The 22,306-nt window shown below is 36.9% G+C and overlaps 1 protein-coding gene across 5 annotated transcripts in view; it reads right to left on the reverse strand.

Moving 5' to 3' along the window:
• LOC106881609 (titin homolog) overlaps positions 1-22,306 on the reverse strand; it is a 207,307-nt gene that overhangs the window by 8,003 nt on the left and 176,998 nt on the right. For 2 of the 5 annotated variants that reach the window (XM_052971544.1, XM_052971546.1), the window contains 8 exons: positions 20,090-20,662; positions 18,135-18,182; positions 8,688-8,808; positions 7,136-7,297; positions 6,704-6,837; positions 6,317-6,497; positions 4,226-4,755; positions 1,554-1,744 (listed from right to left, as the gene is read on the reverse strand). In XM_052971544.1, the coding sequence (XP_052827504.1) occupies positions 1,554-1,744; positions 4,226-4,755; positions 6,317-6,497; positions 6,704-6,837; positions 7,136-7,297; positions 8,688-8,808; positions 18,135-18,182; positions 20,090-20,662 (1,940 nt within the window). The remainder of the gene's footprint in view (positions 1-1,553; positions 1,745-4,225; positions 4,756-6,316; positions 6,498-6,703; positions 6,838-7,135; positions 7,298-8,687; positions 8,809-18,134; positions 18,183-20,089; positions 20,663-22,306) is intronic. The other 3 variants (XM_052971545.1, XM_052971549.1, XM_052971547.1) reach the window with 3 other exon arrangements.

A 22,306-nucleotide genomic window follows, 5' to 3' on the forward strand; every position in this document is an offset into this window, starting at 1 on the left:
GGACTGTTAGATATGTAATTCGTCTGACATTCCGTGTGTCACTGTGGTTCGTCTGAGTTCATTGTTTCATTGTTGTTGTCTTGTGTGACTGTCATAGTAAAATGTCATTGATATATGTATGGTGGACATGACTTTTGTTTATTCATAATGAACATTGGGTGAGTGCGTTCTTTGTATATAATTGAATAATAAATGTAATAATTAAATTTGTATAACTCTTTGTGTTATCTCTGCGAGTCTTCCGAAGGAAATACAACAGTTATTAAAAGGATAAATTAGGAATTCGGTGGTTCATGTTTTTTACTAGCATTATCTGTGGTCAAGACACGGTTTTCTTAACTTTTTGAACCTACAAGTACACTTAATGAGCAGTTTCATTTGACTAATAATCCTAGAAGAAACAAAAGTGGGCAGCTGCACAGTTTTTGTTTTTTTTTGTTAATGATTGAAAATAACAATGTTTCTGCCAATTCTACAAACCATCAACACAAAACAATGTCGCCACCTGTTTTTGTGTCTTCTAGGAATGTAGTCAAATGAAACTGCGCCCACCAAAGCTTACTTGCAGGCTCAAAGGAATTAAGAGATGGACACACAAACAACTACATAAATTAAAACAAAATGATAAGGGTAGTGCACTTCATGCATTCATTTTTACAACCGTTTTTTCATTGATTACATGGGTTTGGGACAGGGGATGCTTTTGAAGTAGCATTTTATGGTTGGATACTTTTCCTGTCACCAACCTGTACCTCTTTTTCAAGAAAGGGATTTTTATACCACTAGTCTTCAAAACACCAGAGTAATCAGTCTTGATAACAACAGTCACATAAAACATATGATAACACATATGCATACAAACACATACATACACAGACATATACACCATATATTACACACAAACACACATACATATATACATTCGCATGGCAGGCTACATGGTCTGCCTTCCAATTCTACCACTCACAAGCCACTGGTTGGTATCAAAGTATCCAGTGTGATGCGCAGTGAGATAGAACTCAAAACCATGTAGTTAACAAGTGAACATATCTACATAGGCAAACCATTATATAAAAAAAGAGGGAAAAAAAGGGAACTTTCTGAGTAAAGATTTTCATACATAAAGAGTTCTCTTCTCTTCACAATACATAGATATTTTCATCTGCAGAACATTACTGATTAATGATGGGGAGGAGGATGAAATATGTACTAAAACAAACCAAAATGAAAAACAACAACAAAAAAGACAACAGTGAAGTGCAGGCATGGGTGTAATTAAGCAGTTTGCTTCCCAACCACATGATTTCAGGTTCAGTTCCCCTGCGTAGCACCTTGGGCAAGTGTTTTCCACTAAAGCTCTGGGCCAAACAAAATCTTGTGAGTGGATCTCGTAGACAGAAACTGAAACAAGTCCATTGTGAGTGTAAGTGTGTGTGTGTGTCTGTGTGTGTTAAAATGATAATAATGATGATGATAAATCAGAAGAGATCAGAGAAGAGGAAAGGATTGGAGTATGCAGCAGAATTGGAGATGTAGTCAAATTTATGTCTTACCCTTTGTTATACATTGTTGCTTGTGGCATTTGGTTTTTAGGGTCAATCTGCAAATGTGAAGTCGAAACTGGTGTCTGTGGGGGAATCTGGATCTTTAATGGTGCCGAAAAATTATCAGTGTTCTTCTCAGCTTTCTCTATGAGGTTCTCTGTGACTGGTTGGTCTTTGGCAATAGTTGTTTGCAATCGTACCTAGAGAGATTGTTTGTGTAAATGAGAAAGTTTTCCATGTTATAAACTAAACTTCCCATGAGATATTAACAACATTAGTATACTTTTAGATGATAGATTTAACCTATCACCCATTTTTTTTTACTCTACCACCTGACCTGGTCTGGAGGAAACTTCTTCCCTTTATCCACTAATCTTAAAGACTCTTAAAAAGGCCAAAAGTAGCTGGCAAGTGAGCAGAGATGTGAGATCATGAGCACCCTTGAATTTTGTCAAGGACATGACAACCTCTCTGGTGTTGGCGCCACAATAAAATGTAACCAGTACACTCTGTAAATAGTTTGTGTCATGAAGAGCATCCAGCTATAGAAACCCTGTTAAAAAATATAACATAAGCGAGGGCAGTAACTTTGAATAAGAACCAACAGACTGTGATGACCCATCTAAGTCATTCCAACATGGAAAGTGGATGTAAAATGATGACAATTTCAATCACTCTCTCTCATGCATACGCACGCGCATGCACAGACACACATACAGTCAAAATCATCATCCTTTAACATCTGTTTTCCATGCTAGCATGGGTTGGACAGTTTGATCAGAGCTGGCAAGGTTGAGAGCTGCACCAGGTTCCAGTCCATTTTGGCTTGGCTTCTATGGTTGGATGCTCTTCCTAATGACAACCACATTACAGAGTGTGCCAGGTGCTTTTTACATGTAATAGCTCCTGTGCTGGAATTTAAAAGCACTCATGCCACTGGCAAGCCAATCCTCTTCACCAGGTGGAGCAGCATCAACATTTCTGCTGTGGAGGATGGGTATTCTTGAGTACAGATGGGTACAGCAAGGCACCAGATATTTCGATTCTTGTCATCTCTTCAGTAAGGTCAAGTGTTCTGAGATTGTCCTTCAGTAATTCATCCCATGTCTTCTTGGGTTTTCCTCTCCCATGTGTGTGTGTGTGTGTGTGTGTGTGTGTGTGTGTGTGTGTAAAATTTAATAACAGTTTGGCTCAGTTCCTTGTAACTTAAAGTCTTGTAGGCTCATAGGGCAAACCTAACTTGTCAGGCGTCTAGAGATAGAGTAACAGGATACAAGACAAATTCAAGATAGCTTTCAGATATTAGACCCTATAGATGAACTCAGGGCACATGTTATTGGTTTGGAAACAAAATCAACTATTCTCTTTGTTCTTAGGTCCATGTTGACAGACAAGATGTAGGTAGGTAGTTCTCACTGCAATGTCTGGAAACTGTGGTATGGTTTATTTAGAGACATCACTTCACTCCATTGGCTGATACACACGACAGAGTGGGATGCTGTCATCAGTTAATGTAGAAATAACCACTACAGTGGCAACAGCCTTTCCATAAGTGTAACCTGATTTGATGGTGCTGTATTAAAATTTGGTGATGCTACGTTGGATTGTCAGCATGATGAGTTAAGTTCATTCTATGAGCCTAGGGAACTTTAAGTTGCTTAGAGCTGAGACAACTTACTAAAATATATGTAATTCCTACCAAATTTTGAGTAGGAACTACATATATTGAAATTATATAAATGTTGAAGAGAGCGTTGGGTACCACTTTCTTTCATTTGTCCACTTGTGTGTGCGTGTGTGTGTATGAATGAATGTGTATGTATATATATATATATATATATATATATATAAACAAGCATGTATATTTAATTAATTATATCTTATATATAGCATGGCAGCAAGCTGGCAGAATCGTTAGCACGCCAGATGAAATGCTTGGCGGTATTTTATCTGCCGCTACATTCTGTGTTCAAATTCTGCTGAAGTCGACTTTGCCTTTCATCCCTTTGGGGTCAATGAAATAAGTACCAGTTACGCACTGGGGCTGATATAATCAACTAGCCCTCTTCTTGCCAAAATTTCTAAGGCCTTGTGCCTAGAGTAGAAATAATTAATTATATCTTATAGCATTTTATATTTTCTTCCTGGAAAATTTTTATTACCTTCGCCTTAGCAAAGGCGGATGTATTGTTTTCAGTCATGTTTGTTTGTCTGTCCAGGGACAAGATATCTCAAGAATCACTGGATGGATTCAGATGAAACTTACAGGGATGTTTGGCCTCATGATTGGCACAAACTGATTAGATTTTAGGATCAATCTGGTACCTGACAAGGATTCTGGATCATTTTTCCGTTTTTTATAACATAATTTTTGAGAGCGGTCAGGTTCATTTTTAGTATTCTCGTTTGTGAGAGCAGTCGAGTTTATTTCAGATATTCTCATTTTAAAAATCATCTCTACCTAATCGTTGGGAGGACATTGATGTTGCCTTGACGGAGGTTTGTGCTCCCTGAGTGCTCTTGGTTAAGTTGTTTTTACTTTAAATTTTAAATTTTCTTGTATAAACAAGTCCACTGTATCACTATTTTGAAGTTTTGTGCCCCTATTTTAAAGCAATGAACCTAGTTGTAACTAACAACAATGGACAATAACATTAACAGCAACAACAAAAATTTCATACCTGGTTATCTAATTTTGGCAAAAAAGTTGCAGTTCTGCTGGTATTTTCCTTTTTCCTTGCATAGCTACGGATATCTCTCACCTGGAATAACAACTGGTCACAACTATCTGATCTTTTCCTTGTTTGTATCAAGGGTGGTGTCTCCAAATTGACAGAATGTCGAGGAGGAAAAGTGGAATTCAGAGTCGCTTCTGTCTTTAGCTCAGTCTCAAAGTTGGTGTCATCACTCTTAGGAGAGATGGACATGTCTGAACTTGATGGCTGTTGGTTTTTCGTTTTCGAATTCTGCCAGCGTCTTAGGAGAGCAGGAGGTTGGATCGATGTTGATGACGATGATGACAATGGTGATGAAGATAATGAAGAAGCTGCCATAGCAGAATCTGAACTGGCACTTCTTTGATGGGGTTGGTGGGTTGCTTTTGGAAGGTTTGATGTTTCTGCCTCAGAGATTTCAAGATTAATCAATGGCGGGGACTGGGTGACTGTCGTTTTCATTACACTGATCGATTCATTATTATTGTTGTCTAAATCTGAGAACAAAAAGAAACAAAGAACTTTATTATAAGAGATATAGCATACGTCTTGTTAAATAGGCTTCTTATAAGTGATAGTATTCTTCATGCAGATAACCTTACCATAACAGAGATAGTATATTGTCAAGATCAGTGGTCTTGAAACTTTTTTTGGACTGCCACCCACTTGATACCCAGGCTACATTTCTAGTGTCCTCTCGCACTCACTGCCACAAAAATAGACTACTTTCTGCAGCACATTCAAAACAACTATATTTCACAAATAAACCTTAACCTAATTATCCCATTATTTTGTTGTTTTTACATCCATCAGCCCACTACCTGGCCACCCCTTTATCGTTCCACTTTTCTTCAACACTTCCTGGATCTTTCCACTGCTGTCCCACCCCCCAGTGGGGAAGAGGGGCAGTATCACCCGCTTTTGGAACCACTGGTCTAGATAAATAACCTTACTCTAAGTGATAGTGTAGTGCACACAAATAACCTCACTATATGTCAAGAAAACCATTGCCGCTGCTGTAACTATTGCTACTACATGGTCAATCAACATTCTAGACATAGCAGTCAAATCTTCCTTGGGTCAAAACCAACCGTTTTAAATAAGGAAAAAATTAGATAATGTAGTCCTTAAGAGATGGGATGGATATTACTAGAATACATTTGATCAAAGGTCAGGTTGATCAAGATTGACCATTTATCTGCACTTATAAGCCAGGCCTGGACAAGGTTCTTTTAGAGACGACCTGCAGTTTACACATGTTAATCAGTCTTTCTTCTCTCTGCACCACCAGCTTTGTCCAAGGAAAGGTTTTTCCTTGAAAACCAATACAGCTTAGCACCAACTTTTCGCTAGAGAAAAAAGAGGAGTTTCATGCTGATATTGGCTCCTGTGCAGGTGGCACATAAAATACACCATTTTGAGCATGGCCATTGCCAGTACCGCCTGACTGGCCTTTGTGCCGGTGGCATGTAAAAGCACCCACTACACTCTCTGAGTGGTTGGCGTTAGGAAGGGCATCCAGCTGTAGAAACTCTGCCAAATCAGATTGGAGCCTGGTAGGGAAATTATATGCCACAGAGCCTAGGAAACTGGCCTTATGAGTTTATATGATTTGGAAAGGAGCTTTATCCTTTTTATGCACTCATGTACACACACACACACACCATTTGTGAGCACGTGCATGCACACACATAAATGAGGAATAGAGATGTAAATTGTTTTTTTTTAATAGTGAAACTCAAAAAACTATAAATAATAGCATGTAGAGTAATAGGTTAAAAAACCTTTGGATTGCCATGCAGGTTCGCAACCCATGGACAGCTTCTGAATATTTTTCTATTCATAAGGTCATTTAACACAACTTTTTTACATGCTATTATTTGTAGCTTTGTGTACTTTGAGTATCACTGTTAAAAAAATAATTGACTTCACAATGTAAATGAGAGAGAGAGAGAGAGAGAGAGAGAGAGAGAGAGAAAGAGAGAGAGAGAGAGAGAGAGAGAGATAAAAACTAACCAATCAAATCTGAATATTACGACTGATATATTATTTACAAACCTGCTTTTGTCTGCATGTTTGGAGTTGGACTTGGCACTGAGTTTGACTGCTTACCTTCTGATGAACTTTTCAATGGAGATGATCTAATATCCGCATGAAACTCCTCTTTTTTCTCTGGTGAAAGCTCAGTTCTGTGAAGTTCAGTTTTTGTCAATCGTGTTATAGGTGTTGCATAGTTAGCCTGCAAGTAAGAACATATTTATGCATTTCTTCTGAATGAAGTTTGCTTCCCAAATAACATGGTTTCAGTTTCAATCCAACAATGTTGGCATTTTAGAGATATGTGCATATATGTGCATATTTGTATATATACACGTTTATAAGAATGTAAATGAAAATTTAAGAGAAAATGGAAGTAAAACACAAAACCATCAAAACAGTACATACACGTTTTTTCGTTTCTTTTATTACCTCTGGTTCAACAACAGGATCTGACTGGGAACTGTTTACAGTAAGGATGGGCTTTGCTACTACCACATCTTTATCACTAATGTTATTTTGCTCCTCTTCGTTGTATGTTGCTATTGGAAGAACAAAAGTAAAATATAAAAATCGGAGTAGTATTTGCTTAACAAAGTTTTAATAGAAGAAAATTGAAATAACAGATTTCAAAGAAACAAGTGATGTTCTGTGTTGGCAAATAAATAAAGAAGTCCGTGCAATTCAATAACACAACACACAGCCTGGTCTGAGAATCAAACTCACTACCTCATAATTTTGAGCCCAGAGCTCTAACCACTGAGCCATGTGACTTCACAATTAATCCCATTACCTATAAACTTATACACACACAAAATATAAAATAGAGAAATTTATTACCTCCTCTGAGATATCGTCGGACGCGTAACTCAATTTGCCCATGCTGATTCGCTTTATCAATGATCTGCTGTACCTTCTGTTGTGTATGCTGTTGAATGTCTTCTCTATTGATACTAACAATCCTATCCCTTGGTCGAAGCTCACATATATCTGCTGCACTTCCTACAGTTAGACATGGAAATAATTGTTAATCATTACAAATAATCAGTGCTAATATTTTGACAACTATATATACATGATGAATCTCACATTGGTTTCAATGAGTACTCCAATCAGTCAATCAATAGGACTACATATCACTGTAAGGCTATTCCACTAACCTTGTACCCTTAACCCTTTAGCATTTAAACTGACCACATCCAGGTTTTAGATTCAAACTAGCCTTGGACAACAAGTCTTAAATTGTGAGTCATGGCCTGGAAGATGGTGATGAATAGGAGAGGACTGAAAACTGAGTACTGATGGGTCCCAACCTGAATACTAAATTTGTTAATGAGCTCATTACTAACTCTGCCTCTGTATATGGTTCGCAAGCCATATCTATCTCTGGCTTCTTAGTTTGTATTTGTTTTGGGGTTTTCATTTAACAAATCTCTTCATATTGTTTCTTTCTTCAATTTTCAAGCATCATGGTGGGATACATCATGTGGCAAGTTAAAATCCAGTGATATTATTAATGATTTAATTAGAGAAAGAGAACTTGAATTTGAGAAGATAAAGAGATATATCAATGCCATTTGTTCACATTTTCTGATCTAAGTTATTCTGAATGGAATTTATACCTGAATTTGAGCAGATACGACAAAGTTGATTCTGAACAGGAATAGAGTGATCAAATTGTTAACCATTGCATCAATGCTTTCATTAGTAATGTAGGCCCTACAAACCCCTTGAACTTAGAAACAAAGCTCATTGAGTATTTTTTTCAACTCTTTCCTAAAGGAAGTGTTTGTCAGGATGAGTGAAAAGACCATGTCAACAGAGCAACACCATTTTTGTTACATCAATGGAGGAGATAAAAGCATCTCCTGGAATGCTTTTCTCATGAGAGTTGTGGATCTTCCAAGTTACAGAGACTACTGGGACACAAATTCAGCACTGAGACAGAAAATTAATGTCCAATCGTCAATATGAATGAACATGCTATCTGTAATCAACTTACTTGTATTCAACCTATTTGGGCAAGTGACTGTGATTGTGACATGACAACAGGTAAAAACCACATTTACTAAGTACACTAATTATCATTACATCCTATCTCCAAGTTTTATCCAAGTTCATGCAATAGTTATATTTTTATGATTTTTAAACTGCACAATGGCATTTCATCAAAATCTCTAATTTCTAAAAGGATTTATTACAGAGAAAGTACACTGGGAAGTAAAGAATTAAAAGAATACATTGGATAATGTAGTCAGGAGTTTACAATGTCTGAAAAAAGATGGGATGGTCGTGATTGGAATACTTTTGATCATGGGTCCACTTGATAGGGGACGGACTTGGAGTTAAACAACAGTAATGACCAAGGGGGATCCAACAGTCAACAACTTACCCAACTCAATCCGATGTACAACAACTGGAGTGTTTTGATCCACACCACCCCGAATTAAAAACCCAAATCCTTTCTCACTTTTTAACGATTGGCTGATCTTGATTGTCCGCTCAACAAAATCCTGAAAATATTTTCAACAACAAAAAAAAAATACTTAGGTCTACAACGAAAAAACAGTAGATACATGACACTACAAGGAAAGCAGCAATTATGTGACAACAATAATGAAGAAAAGATGGCGTCAAAATAGACGAATGGTTAAGGTGTTGACAGCTGTCATAGAAGAGTCGTGAGTTTATATCCCTCATTGTCATAGATTATGCTGTAGGTATAATATTTCATGACTCTCTCTTCTAAATCAAGTCATCAAACCCTTGTCAGTTTGTATAGGTAGTAATAATAAAATAGGTTAATGATGGTTACAGAGGTAGTGGTGATATTGTAATAGGCACAATGTTGGTGCTTTAGTGATGGCGAATGCAGATGTGGCCTTATAATGGTGATTGTACTGATGATAATGGAGGCTGAAGTGGGGATGTTAAAATGACAGTAGAAGTCATGGCAGTAGTAGTGTTGAAATGACAGAAGTAATAATAGTAGTGGTGGCAGTTCTCTAGAGGTGGTGTCAAAATGGTAGCAGTAGTAATATGATAAAGCTGACAATGATGTAGTGGTAGTTGTAGTTGTGGTGTTGAAATATCAACAGTAGTGGTGCTGGTGCTACATTGGTGTAGTGGAAATGAAGGCTACATGTAACACTCCAGTGGATGTATTAATACAATTATTAAAAAACTATTTCGACTACTACAGCAACATTACTAATATCATAGGATGGGTCATAGCTAGACTGCTTTTGATCTTAGGCCTGCTCAGTCAGGGTTTGAATTGGGTTAAAGTACAAGTGACACACTATGTCACTTGTACTTATTTTAATAGCACCAACACTGGAGGAGACATTAAGGAATAGATATACAAGGATTGACTTTAGTTCTAGGAAAAAAGGAAAACACAAAGCATGGCCTCTGGATAGAGAGAGCAGAGTATGGCAGCTATTATTAGTAGCACTATGTCACCATGTTAAAGAGGATTCAAAAATTATTCTTATGTGTGATGGTTACATAGAGAGGTTCCACGGGCAGACCATCTCAGCAAATGATTGAGGATTTTCAGGATTTTGTTGAGTGAGGTCATGTTTTGTACGTTTACCTTACCGTAGGACCAAACTCCCTAAATTCATAATCAACTGTAACTCAAGGGACATCTACCTTCGAAAGGCTGGCTAGGCTTCATATACTGAGATAAACATTGAATACGATGAGTAAATTGATCAAGAAGAAAATAGAAAGAAGAAAAATCTCAGGACAGAAAAAGAGGAATAACAGAAAACTCAAACAAATAAAACATATGAAGGCTAAAGCAGTTGATGGCTACGGTAGAATGGGGACTAAGCAAGTTGAAGTCTCTGTCTGAGAAGGTTAAGAGACAGCTGAAGGCTCTGCTATGATGGTTGAAGATTAAGCCCGAAGAAACGTAAAAGAGTTAAAGGCTCTGACAAAGAAGGCTAAGAGAAATGAATGCTCTGAAAGAAGAAAACAAAGATAAAAAAAACAAACAGAGGAAGAAAAGAAAAGAAGACTCAGATTGAAGAAGAGGGAGGAGGAGGAACTAGAGGAAGAAAAGGATTACTGATTTTATCGAGTTTTAGTTTTCTTCCAGATACGTGCCAGACAAATATTGTGGTAAGGTTTCACAGGTAGATAGAACACTTTTAGACAAAGCCTCAAAGTCTTGAAACAAAATGAAAAAGGATAATAAAAAACCCACTCCATTATCTTCAACATCCTCTTTTGTTTCCATTAGGGGTAATCTACAATGTAAGAGAAGTGATGTACTCAATACTGGACGATCTGCTCTTGTTATTGATTCTTGTCTGTTGCAACGTCGGCAGCTTTGTTAACTCTGTTTCATCCAGCTAGATCCTTATTAAACTCCTGATCCTTAGATTAATTACATACTGTCATTAAAACATTTATGATTTCAAAAGTGATAATCAGAACAGCACATAATTACAGCCACAACATCTACAACTAAATGTCCTATTAAAACCGTAACAACAAACACCATAAAGGCAATTGTAATAGAACAGAAATTTAGTACAACCACCACCACTACCACTACCACCACAACCAACATCATTGTCACAACCACACTGATCACCAAGACAACCATGATGATAGCCACTACTACCACTACAGTTATCATTACCATTGTCATACCACCATAACAACAATCAACAACCTGAATAACTTACTCTAACCACCACCACCACCACCACCACTACCTTACTACACTATAGTTGGATTACACAAGATAAAAAAATCACCTATAATGCTGTACTGATCAACACTTATACTATGCCTGAGCACCAATCAACCAATTTGACCCTATCCCCACCTCCACACATGTATGTACGCATGCGCGCACACACACACACACACACACACACACACACACACACACAGTCTGTGGTGGCACAGCTGTTTCTAGCCCTAAGTTGAATGGTGCTCTGTCACACAATAGAAAACAATATTTGACTTGAAAACAAACAAGAAAAAAAAAAAAAACAGAAAGATCAAGAGGGAATGTGACTGCATGAAAGTTTTGTTCAAAATTTACATGCTAACAAATAACTCTGGGGAGGAGTTTAATCAATAAAATCAACTTCCAGACATGACTGGTATTTTATTTTATTGACCATGAGAGAATGAAAAGCAAAGTTGGCTTCAGTGGGATTTGAACTCAGAACAGAGCCAGAAACACCTGTCACCAAGCATTTGGTACAACACACTAATGATTCTGCAATAATTAATAATAAAAGTTACTTGATGACCCTGCCAGTGCTGATGCCACATAAAATGCATCCAGTCCACACTGTGAAGTAGTTGGCATTTGGAAGGGCATCCAGCTATAAAAACCATGCCAAAACTGACCTCATTTTGCTGGTGCCACGTAAAAAGCACTCAGTCCACTCTACAGCGAGGTTGGTGTTAGGTAAAAACCATGCCGAAACAGACACAGTAGCCTGGTGTAGTCTTCTACCTGGCCAGTTCCTGTCAGACCATCCAGCCCATTCTATATGTATATAGATATATGTATATATATATGTAAATATAGATATGTGTATATATCTATGTATATATATGTAAGCAACAAACAGATGTATTAATTTAACGTTCAGGAAGTGAGAAAGTGTTTTATGTTTCAGTCCTACGCTCTTCAACAGAAAGGAACACAGAAATAAACAAAGAGAATAAAAAATGTTTAGTGGCTAGCAATCAATCATGGCGGATAGACTTAGAAGATAACTAGCTGAATACCTGTCTGTCCTGCTTAATTTAAGGAAATACTTTCCTGTCATCATGGTAATTGGAGAGTGGTATGCTGTAGCTTTACATTTTTTTAATATTTTAAGATTTTTCTCTATCTTTGTATTGTATTTCAAATGCGTAGTTGTCTATCAAGTGACTTGATCAGAAGCTGTGTGTTGAAACTGAAGCAATTGCATCATAAAAAGGAACCAAGCTAGTCATTTAATAGACACACAAAAGCTATTAAATTCACTTTAAATTCATTTCATGCGCTACGAAAATTTTCATTGCACAACTATGACCTGGTCACTGAAACAGGTCCACTGCAAGGTGTTGCACTGGGACTATGCTAGTGACCAGCTTGGAGTTCTGTGATAAAAATTTCAACAGTTCATGAAATATATTTGAAGTGAATTTAATAGCTTTGTCTGTTTATTAAATGACTAAATTTGCTACATTTCATAATATAGTTGTGTCATCAAATTATAATCTCCTGATATATGAGTTGACTTTAGTTTAATAAAGTCCAACATACATGTAAAATATCATTAATTTTAGGTTTCACTTATACTTTTTTAAGTCAGTTTTTGTTTTTAACATGTTTATCACTCTGTCGTTTTAAATTTCTTTTAGATACACCCATATACATATATATATTGCTCCAGCATGACCACAGCCTTATGGGTGAAATATGTAAAAGAACAAAGAATATATATGAGTTCTGATCAATAAGTATCCGGACTATCACCATAGGAATGAAGCTAAAGCACACAGAGTAAAGCCACTTGGCACAGATTAACCTTCAGCTCTGCTGTGCATGCACACTAAGTTTTAACATTCTAGCTCATCTCCGCTGTTTACAGCAGTGCTTAGAAGGAAGGTGTGTAGTGTGTGAGCATCACATTGACCATGACAGAGAAAGTTGTCATGGCGATACCTACTCAGTGGCCTACGCAAAGTTGCAGAAAGTGTATGGAGAGGAGTGTACGAGCTGCACACAAGTGTGCGAATGGTTCAAACGTTTCCATGATGGCCGAAAAAATGACAATATTGACACACATTCTGGGAGACCTGCAACCATCAGAACTGAGAAAAACATTGCAGATGTGCATGCAGCTGTGAGTGGGAAATCGTTGAATCACCATCCATAAGTGATCAGAGGATGTGCAGATTAGTTATGTTTCAGTTCAATTCATTATCACTGAAGACTTGGGTACGAGATACATGTCTGCCAAGTTTGTGCCAAAACTGCTTTCAGCAGACATCAAAAGTACACTTGGGTTTCACTTGCACAAGATCTTCTTGATGGTGTTGAGAATGATGAAAACTTTTTGAAAACTTTCTGTAGGCCTCTGAGTAGGTATTTCCAAGCTTTGGGCAAAATTTGATGCAGATTCTCTGCTCAACTTTTTCTGTCATAGTCAATGCGATGATCACACACTACATACCTTCCTTCCAAGCATTGTTGTAAACAACAGAAGTGAGCTAGAACATTAAAACTTAGTGTACATGCACAACAAAGTTCAAGGTCAATCAGTGCCAAGCAGCTTCACTCTCCATGTTTTAGCTTCATTCTTGTGATAATAGTCCGGATACTTATTGATCATCGTGTTGAATTATATATACAAATGTATAAAAATAGGAGATGAAAGGAACAAATAGGGAAAGTGAAATACCATGCTACACAAATGCCAGAACAAGCAAAAAAACCTGACTAGAACAAAAGGAATATATCAAAATTCATCTACAAAGACTATAAGCATATGAACCCATGCAGGAATGTTAGGTGTGTGTATTTATACATGCATATATGTATATGTATGTGTGTGAATTGTATGGAGGAAGGTTCACTCAATATATGTGGACACAACCGTCACTGAATGATTTACAGGAATGCTTTGAGATCATGAAGACCTGTGTTCAATTCTTCTGAGGAGCACTTGGGTAAATGTGTTCTCCTGTTACCCCAAGTTAACACAAACCTTGTGAGTGAAATTTAATACATGAAATTTATATGCTAGCCTGTTGGCTGCAGAGTACCTGTAATTCAAAGGGCCTGTCTTATCACATGGATTCTGCCTGAAGATTACATTCCAGGTACAAGTGTACATGGGAAACATTTGCTTCTGTCATTCAATGAGTAGATGATTCAATTGATGAAACAACTGGAAAACACTGTTGAAACTAATGGAGGGTCAGTTTAATATATATATGTGTATATAATGAAACACAAAATATATATATGGCAGACAAGCACTTGAAAAGGATCAAGGCATCTTAAAAAACCTTCAAAATGTTATCTTGGAGCTACAGTCAACACACATACCTGACCCATGTTACATCATTCACCAATCTTTCAAAAGAAAGATGGCTCTCTCTGTCCATTTATCTCCTTTTTTTTTTCATTCTTCCTTCTCTCCAGTGATACCTGGTGAAGAAGTAAACTAACCATTGCCCCCAACCTTTTACAGTTTTGTAGCTCACCACAAAACCTTTTTTGGCATTGGAGTGAAGCAGAAACAGAATTGTTGCCAAAGGTTGGCAGCAAGAGGATAATCCCACATTGAATTTTGCCAATAGCCTTACCTATGCTAAATTTGGTAGCATTTGTTTGACACAAATGGTTCATCAGTTCATTTTGTTATAAATAAATGCAAATGCTGATGGGAAAAAAACTCTACGCAGTCACTAGATCTGTGAAAAGTAGCAGCTATGTTTCATTCAAATCACATGACTTTTGCAAAAAAGAACATATTGGATAATGTAGTCCTAGATACACTATGACTAAAAAAGACAACAATGTTGGAAAATATTCTGCTATATGTCAGCACAATCAAGAATAATTTGGGGCTAAGCAATAACAACAAATTCATGCAAAAGTTTAAATTTGCATAACTGCCTAATCTACATTAACATGATCAAAGGCTTATATATATATATATATAACAGTACATGTTATGCTAAAAGGTTAAAAACAAAAACAAACAAAAAGAAAGAAAACAAATGGATGCAGTGTAAGTTAAAAACAATTGCAAAAGATGTGAAATAAAAAAAAACAATAACAAACACAACACATAAAACAAGAAAGCAACTAACTGCATGGTTATGTGATACATCAGCCACTACAGAAATAACAAGATCAACAGAACTTTTAAGAAGCAGTGGAAACCTACAAGGCTACAACACTGCACAACTCCTGCAATTCCAACTATGAAAGAAAAGAAGTTCACATCCTTCTTACTTCACTGGCATCAGGGTAACAGAAACAGAAAATAAGAATCTGATTTAATTTAGTAAAATTTATCTTCCAAAAACATTTCATTGAAAATTTGACTGGCATCAGTAAAAGAGAACTATAGTGATCCCATAACTGTTGTGTGGTTCACAATCAGGCCTTGCAATGTTGCTTATGCACACCTTGGCTGAATGACAGAAGGTTGCACTATTATTTTCCCCTCGTCTTGCATTCTCTCCTCTCTCTTCTGTCAACTGTGCACTCTTCTAAATCATAACATCCTATCATCTCCCCACCATCTCTGCTAACCGTATCATTCTCATGACTCCTCACCATTTTGACCCTCGCCCTTCATAGGTCTAAGAGATAGCATCAAACCACCTTCATTCTTCTGTCCAACACACAATAGTTTCACTTCTCTATTGTACATCCATCACTCTTTCCCCTCTAGGTCACCTCCATTGCTACCTAATACCTACTCATACCTTTATCTGATCCCTTCTAGGCCACTACTGTTGCCACCCATCACCTCTGTAAAGTGGTTGGCCATAGAAAGGGTATCCAACCACAGAAACTGAGTCAAATGACACATCTAAGCACCACTCTATGGAAGCAGTGGCTTATAATCACAGGTGACTCAGACTAGGAGGGTCCTGCCAACGCATGAAAAGTGGACATAAAATGATAATGACAATGCAGCAATGTGTCCTATTACACAAGCAACTGTTACAAAGAAATGAAATGTCAGCAGTTGCAAAACAAAAAAAAAAGCCATAGATGAAATGGTCTTTTATAGATTTTGAAGAATTTTTTTTTATGCCTATGTTTTCTTTTACAGCTAAACACTTTTGTTACATACCATTAATCCATTCACTGTTATGTGCAAGGTGCAGATGGAAACTATTGCCATCCAGAGACATTCAGAGTTATGTCCCTTGCCTAAAGTTGCAACAACTATTAAATTTAATAGTTCAATACAAAGTTAAAATTCATTATGCATCAAATATGTAATAATGAATTGTTGGTGAGTCAGCTCCTTCACAATCCATAGTTGCTAGCAGCACTATGTAATAGTTGAAACAATATAGTTGATGAGTTTATACATCTTATGGTGAAACAAGCCACTGTTTAAAGACTACAATATATACATTCTTTACCAACAATATATTCACCTACTACTTGATGATCTTCCCAACAAAAACTGACCATACAACTAGTTTTCACCAATCAAAATAGAGCAAAACCCCTATACATAATGCATACATTGTTGTAACTTAGGAGATAAACTGCTGCTAAACTAAATTTACAACCCAGGTTGAATTTCTAGTCAAAAATATTGCAACTTAACTACATTAATGATTTTGCAAGAAGTATGAACAATAACATTGGTAGCCAATAAAGCTAATTACCACAGGGAGAGATCTCTGATCTCAAAAGATGAAGCAATTGATAGCATACCAAACTACTGCCTGGATAGATAAATATAGAAATAGCTTCAAATTCATTTTGTCATTTTGTCCTAAATTCTGATTTAAATAATTTCAGATTTTAGCTCCATTTACTATTGTATGAAGCAGATGGATGGATATGTCCCGAGACATAGCTCTAGTCTGAACTCATGTAATTTATTCAAGAAAGCTTGATATATCTGGCCTACAAATGAGTGAACATGAGTACATAGACTGAATTGTCCTGTACAAAGACACACTAAAATGCTAGAAGATATGTAATATGTATATGATATAATATGAACAAGTGATAGTCCAATACTTTATCCACTGATGTATTCTACTATTAGTTCCACTCTTCTAAACAGAATAATTATCTATTCGGTCATTAAAAAAAAAGAGATAAAGATCAAGAGATTTCATCTAAGTTATAGTGCAAATGGTGATCCTTTGTTATTTCATCATGTTGGCAAAATAGCTGTCAGCAATATTCTTAAAACTTGAATAAATAGCTTTAAACACATCTAGGTGTCTTTGATGAGTTGCTTTTAATAAAATTATAGTTTTTCATATGGTTAACCTCATCATTAGAAATTAAAATATTTCTATTTGCATTTACACTATGTTTTGATCAGCACATAGAGATACCTGGTGGATAAGAACCTTATTAACCTTGATTTGGAAATAAAGGTTCTTAGTTCAAATGGTTGGTGCTATGCATAAACTCAAGAATAAGACCTTTGATGATAAATGAGAAGCAAACTAATTGAAATAGTATAGATTTGCATAAATTCTAGCTCAAACATACAGGTTCATGATGCTGGAGCTTATCTGAATTTCAGATACTTTAGGCAACTGGAAGTACAAAACCTCCACTCTAAATGGGATGTCAATCCATCACAGGGTCAACCCACAGCTCAAGACCAAATATTTGCTTCAGTTGCTTGATCATGGCCACTTGAGCATGTCTCTTAGAGGCTGATAATATGTGCATCTCTGATCATGGGCAGGAGTGCTGGAGTAGCATCATAGCCCTGTGTTGAGAGGGATTCTTTGGTGTTTGAATAAATGTAACAAAAGCAAAGTTTGAAGGAAGTATTAGCTCTTTTTCATACCTTACTCAAAGAGCACATGATACTGCTTAGTCCAAGACACAAATCCACAATGAGCCTAACATCCTAACTAGTAGACCACGGGTTTTCAAATGGATATACATAGCACGGATTATACTATCGTCAAACACAATAAACATTTGCTTACATGTACCAAATAATTTACAGTTTAAATTTCAGCTATTTTTCAAAAGATGTTTCTGTTACCTGAGGTGAGCAAAGAAAGATGGGACAAAAAAAAGTCACACAAGAACAAAGGAATTAATTTCTTACTACCATCTTACCTCACACTCATCTTTAATCCATCCTTCATCAGTTTCAGAAGAATCAACCTTTAGGAAAAACAAAACTGACACAAATAAAACCCTTGCTGCATGTCACCAACATCCAGCTGCATTTTACTAATTAGGATTCTTGTGGGTTTTGTTGTTGTTTTTTATTACTTTTCCTAATGTGACTTTCCTAATGTCGGTAGTCATGAAATCTCCACTTAGTTCTTTAACTTTATCCTTTCCTTTTAAGCTGTCTAGCTCCCTTGCATTTACTAAGATTTTCTTTAGAATCAAATAGTTGCATCTGTGCACATGTTTGTATGTATAAACATACATACAAGTGTGTATCTATCGATCTATATATATATATATATATATATACATGTATGTTTACACATTCATATTCTTTTTTTCTTTTATTTGTTTCAGCCATTTGACTGCGGCCATGCTGGAGCACAGCTTTTAGTCGAACAAATCAACCACAGGACTTCTTCATTGTAAGCCTAGTACTTATTCCATCGGTCTCTTTTGCCGAACTGCTAAGTTACAGGGACGTAAACACACCAACATTGGTTGTCAAGCAATGGTGGTGGTGGGGGGGGGGCAAACACAGACACACAAACACACACATACGACGGGCTTCCTTCAGTTTCCATCTACCAAATCCACTCGCAAGGCTTTGGTCGGCCTGAGGCTATAGTAGAAGACACTTGCCCAAAGTGCCACGCAGTGGGACTGAACCATGTGATTGGTAAGCAAGCTACTTACCACACAGTCACTCCTGCACCTTGATATAAATACACAGATACATTGTCCCTATTTTCTATAGAGAGGCACTAATGTTAAATCATCCTGAAGATAAGACTAGAGTTCTAGAAATGTTACAGAAAGATTTAGGAAATTTATGGTTCTAAACACTGTTAGAGCACATATGAAATTCTTTCTAAAAAATTTTATGAAAAAAGTAAATAAAACCAGAACACTTGTAATTTCAATGCAGAATGTCTGGATGAGTCACAGACCCTGTCCCTAATTTCCACCAGGTAAGGAACAACTTAAAAATGGAAAAGTTAGTTTACTAAACTCCTTCAAATTCTTACCTATTTTCAAATTATTTCAAATGATCCATCCAGCCACACACACACACACACACAAGTATGCATACATATTTATGAATATATCTTTCTATAAACACGTGTGTATAACAGACAGACACACACACACACAACATACACAGATATGTGTGTAGATTTATTCTTCATGAGTGGCCAAAACCTAGTATAGGCTGAAGAATGACAAGTGACGTAGATAAAAAAAAAACATACTTCCACCAAAATGAAAAAGTTATTTACTTTACTAAACTCTTGATTATTTTTCTAATTGTTTCGTATGAAAGCTAGATAGTGTATTTCCTTAGAAGTTTAAACATCAGCATCAAAAACTACTACCACCAAGATTATTCTAATAACACTGTGCAATGAAATTTTAATATTTTTTTGTCTTTGATCAGTAAGTATAATTTCGTATTTGCTTCTACCTAGAAATCAAAGAAAATGATTACTATTCCCCTTCAACTTTGCTTTTGTGACCTGGACATCAATGTTTAGAAACCGACCTATTTTCCATTACATTTCAGACAAATCCAGTACTGGGTACTGAGTAGTGGCTGACAATATGTGCGTCTCTGATCACGAGTATTGGGGGAACATCATAGCCATGTGTTAAGAGGGGTTTATTTGGAGTTTGAATAAATGAAACAAAAGCAAAGTTTGAAGGAAATATTAGCCATTTTTCATACTTTCTATGGGGTAAGCAAATAGGAAATAATAGTTGCTATCCAAGGACATAAATCATACTACACAGTGTAATTACTGTTTCCTCTTTTGACTTCACTTAACCTCCATTCCAGGTTTACATTTTCATACAGTCACAATCAAGTTGACCAACAACGATTTTACTTAACCTACCTTATCAGGTCTTGGAGAAGAAACCCTCTCCACTGGAGCAGATGAAATGTTGGAGCTGCTTTTCAGCTCATTGCTTTTGGATTGATGAGGCAGTTCGTTCTGCAATACCTGTTGCTGCTGTCTTCTTCGGTTGTCTGGTGGTGGTGGTGATGATGGAGGTGGTGGCACTAATGAAGGAAACTCCACTGAGGGCAGCGGTTGTTGCTTCTCCTCCAGTCTTGCAGTTTGTTCGATGTTCTTCAAGTTGTTTGCTTCAACATCATTCTTTGTCCTGGGGCTCCTTACACTCTCAACACTTTTCACCTCTGACTGTTTCAACACTGGTTCTTCTGTCGTGTTGGCTGCAAACACGTCATCTTCGAAATTGTCGGTGGTGTTGTTATCGTTCTTGTTGCTAGTGGCATTGTTGTTGTAGTTGCCACTGATCCTGTTGCTTCTGTTGTTCTTGCTGTTGTCTTCGATGGTGTCACTTTTTTCCTTCTTTATCACAGTGTTATCACGTTTGGGGCTGATCGATGTTTGTGACACTGTTGTAGCATCACCTTTTCTCGAAACATTTTCATTTTGGAAACTCTGTCAAATGAAACCAACAAAATAGACAAGACAATTTATTAGACGAGATATATCATATATTAGACAAAACAAATCAGAAAAGAAGATCATCATCATTTAATGTTCACATTTCATGCAGACATGGGTTGGATGGTTTAACAGGATCCAATGGGTCTTAAAAACTGCAGCATGCTCCAATGTCTGCATTGGCCTGATATTTATGGTTAGATGCCTTTCCTAATCACTAATCACTTTCCTAACACTAATCACTTTACAGCAACTAGTGGATGTTTTTTTTTCATAACACCAGCAATAGTGAAGTTGCCATGCAGCCTATAAAACTAAGATCCTTCCTCTTCTTGTAGCTACGGTAGAAAGAGAGGCAGCTTTATGCAATGGGACAAGGGGTCAAAGTGAGAGAAAAGGGTTCAGAACAAGATTCTTGCTGTAAGGGAGCTAGACAGCTACTTACATTATAAAAAAGGGGATGGGAGTGACCAGGTGAAACTGGAGGGAGATAAAAAATAGGGGTGATGAGGTGTCAGGGAGGGCAAGAATGTAGGGGAGAGTGAGAGATAGAGTATGGATAAGAAGGTAGATACTATGATGAACAAGTGATTAAGGGATGATATGTGAGGAAAGTAGGGAAGGGTAAGCAACAACTGTAGAAAATGGGTGGGGTTGAGGGTGATCAATGATATGAGTTAGGGGATAAGAGATGACTGACAATGGAGAAAAAGCAGGCAGGATGGTGAAGAGCAGCAGAATAATAACAATAAAAACAATGTTACGTGTTTTGATTAAATGTAATTATCTTGATATATAAAAAAAAGAATGTATGTATGCTCTAAGTTATAGGCTGCAATTTTGCAACTCGACAGCTGAAATTTTGCTTAGGAGTACACCTTTCCAATGAGAATTCCATAGACTCCTCTATGTTTTCAGAAGGATAAGGAATGAGAAAGTCATCCATGTTTTGTATCAACTTAGAGAGGATGTATGTATATCAGTTTTACAAAGCTAAATGGTGAGGACAAATTGGTTCCATTCTCAGTTCATTTATTAGTTGTCTTTGAAGTGAGGGATAAATTGTGATGTTCCATAGTACCATGTATAATTGTGTGTATGTGTCTAGGGTACAGGCATTACCAAATAACTAAGATGTTTAGTTTGTAATCATTGCTGGATTTGATCCTAAGGTGTGGCATCTTATTACAAGTGTCTTGACCACCTGAGCATGGGAATGAAATTTGATACACAAAAAAATGTGCATAAGCCTACAGGATGGACTGCACATGGACAAAATTGATCCTTTGAATAACAAGTGCAGCTCAAGTGACAGGTTTCCCACAGAGTTCCTACTTATACAATTTCATTCCCAAAGCCGTTGTAGAAGACACTTTCTCGAGAGGCCATGCTGTGAAAGTGAATCTAAGACCCCATGATAATGAAAAAAAGTTTATTGTGCGTATGTTGTGAGTATTGTATGTCTGTAGGCTACGTAGCATGTGCATGTGTGTTGCATGGCATGTGTCTGTTATATTGCGTGCACCTGTATGCTGTGTTGCATGTCTGTATGGGATGTTGCGTGTATCTGTATGGTATGTTGCGTGAATCTGTATGGTATGTTGCGTGTGTCTGTATGGTATGTTGCGTGTGTCTGTA

Source organism: Octopus bimaculoides, chromosome 11 (genome assembly GCF_001194135.2).
Source record: "Octopus bimaculoides isolate UCB-OBI-ISO-001 chromosome 11, ASM119413v2, whole genome shotgun sequence".
Taxonomy (NCBI): domain Eukaryota; kingdom Metazoa; phylum Mollusca; class Cephalopoda; order Octopoda; family Octopodidae; genus Octopus; species Octopus bimaculoides.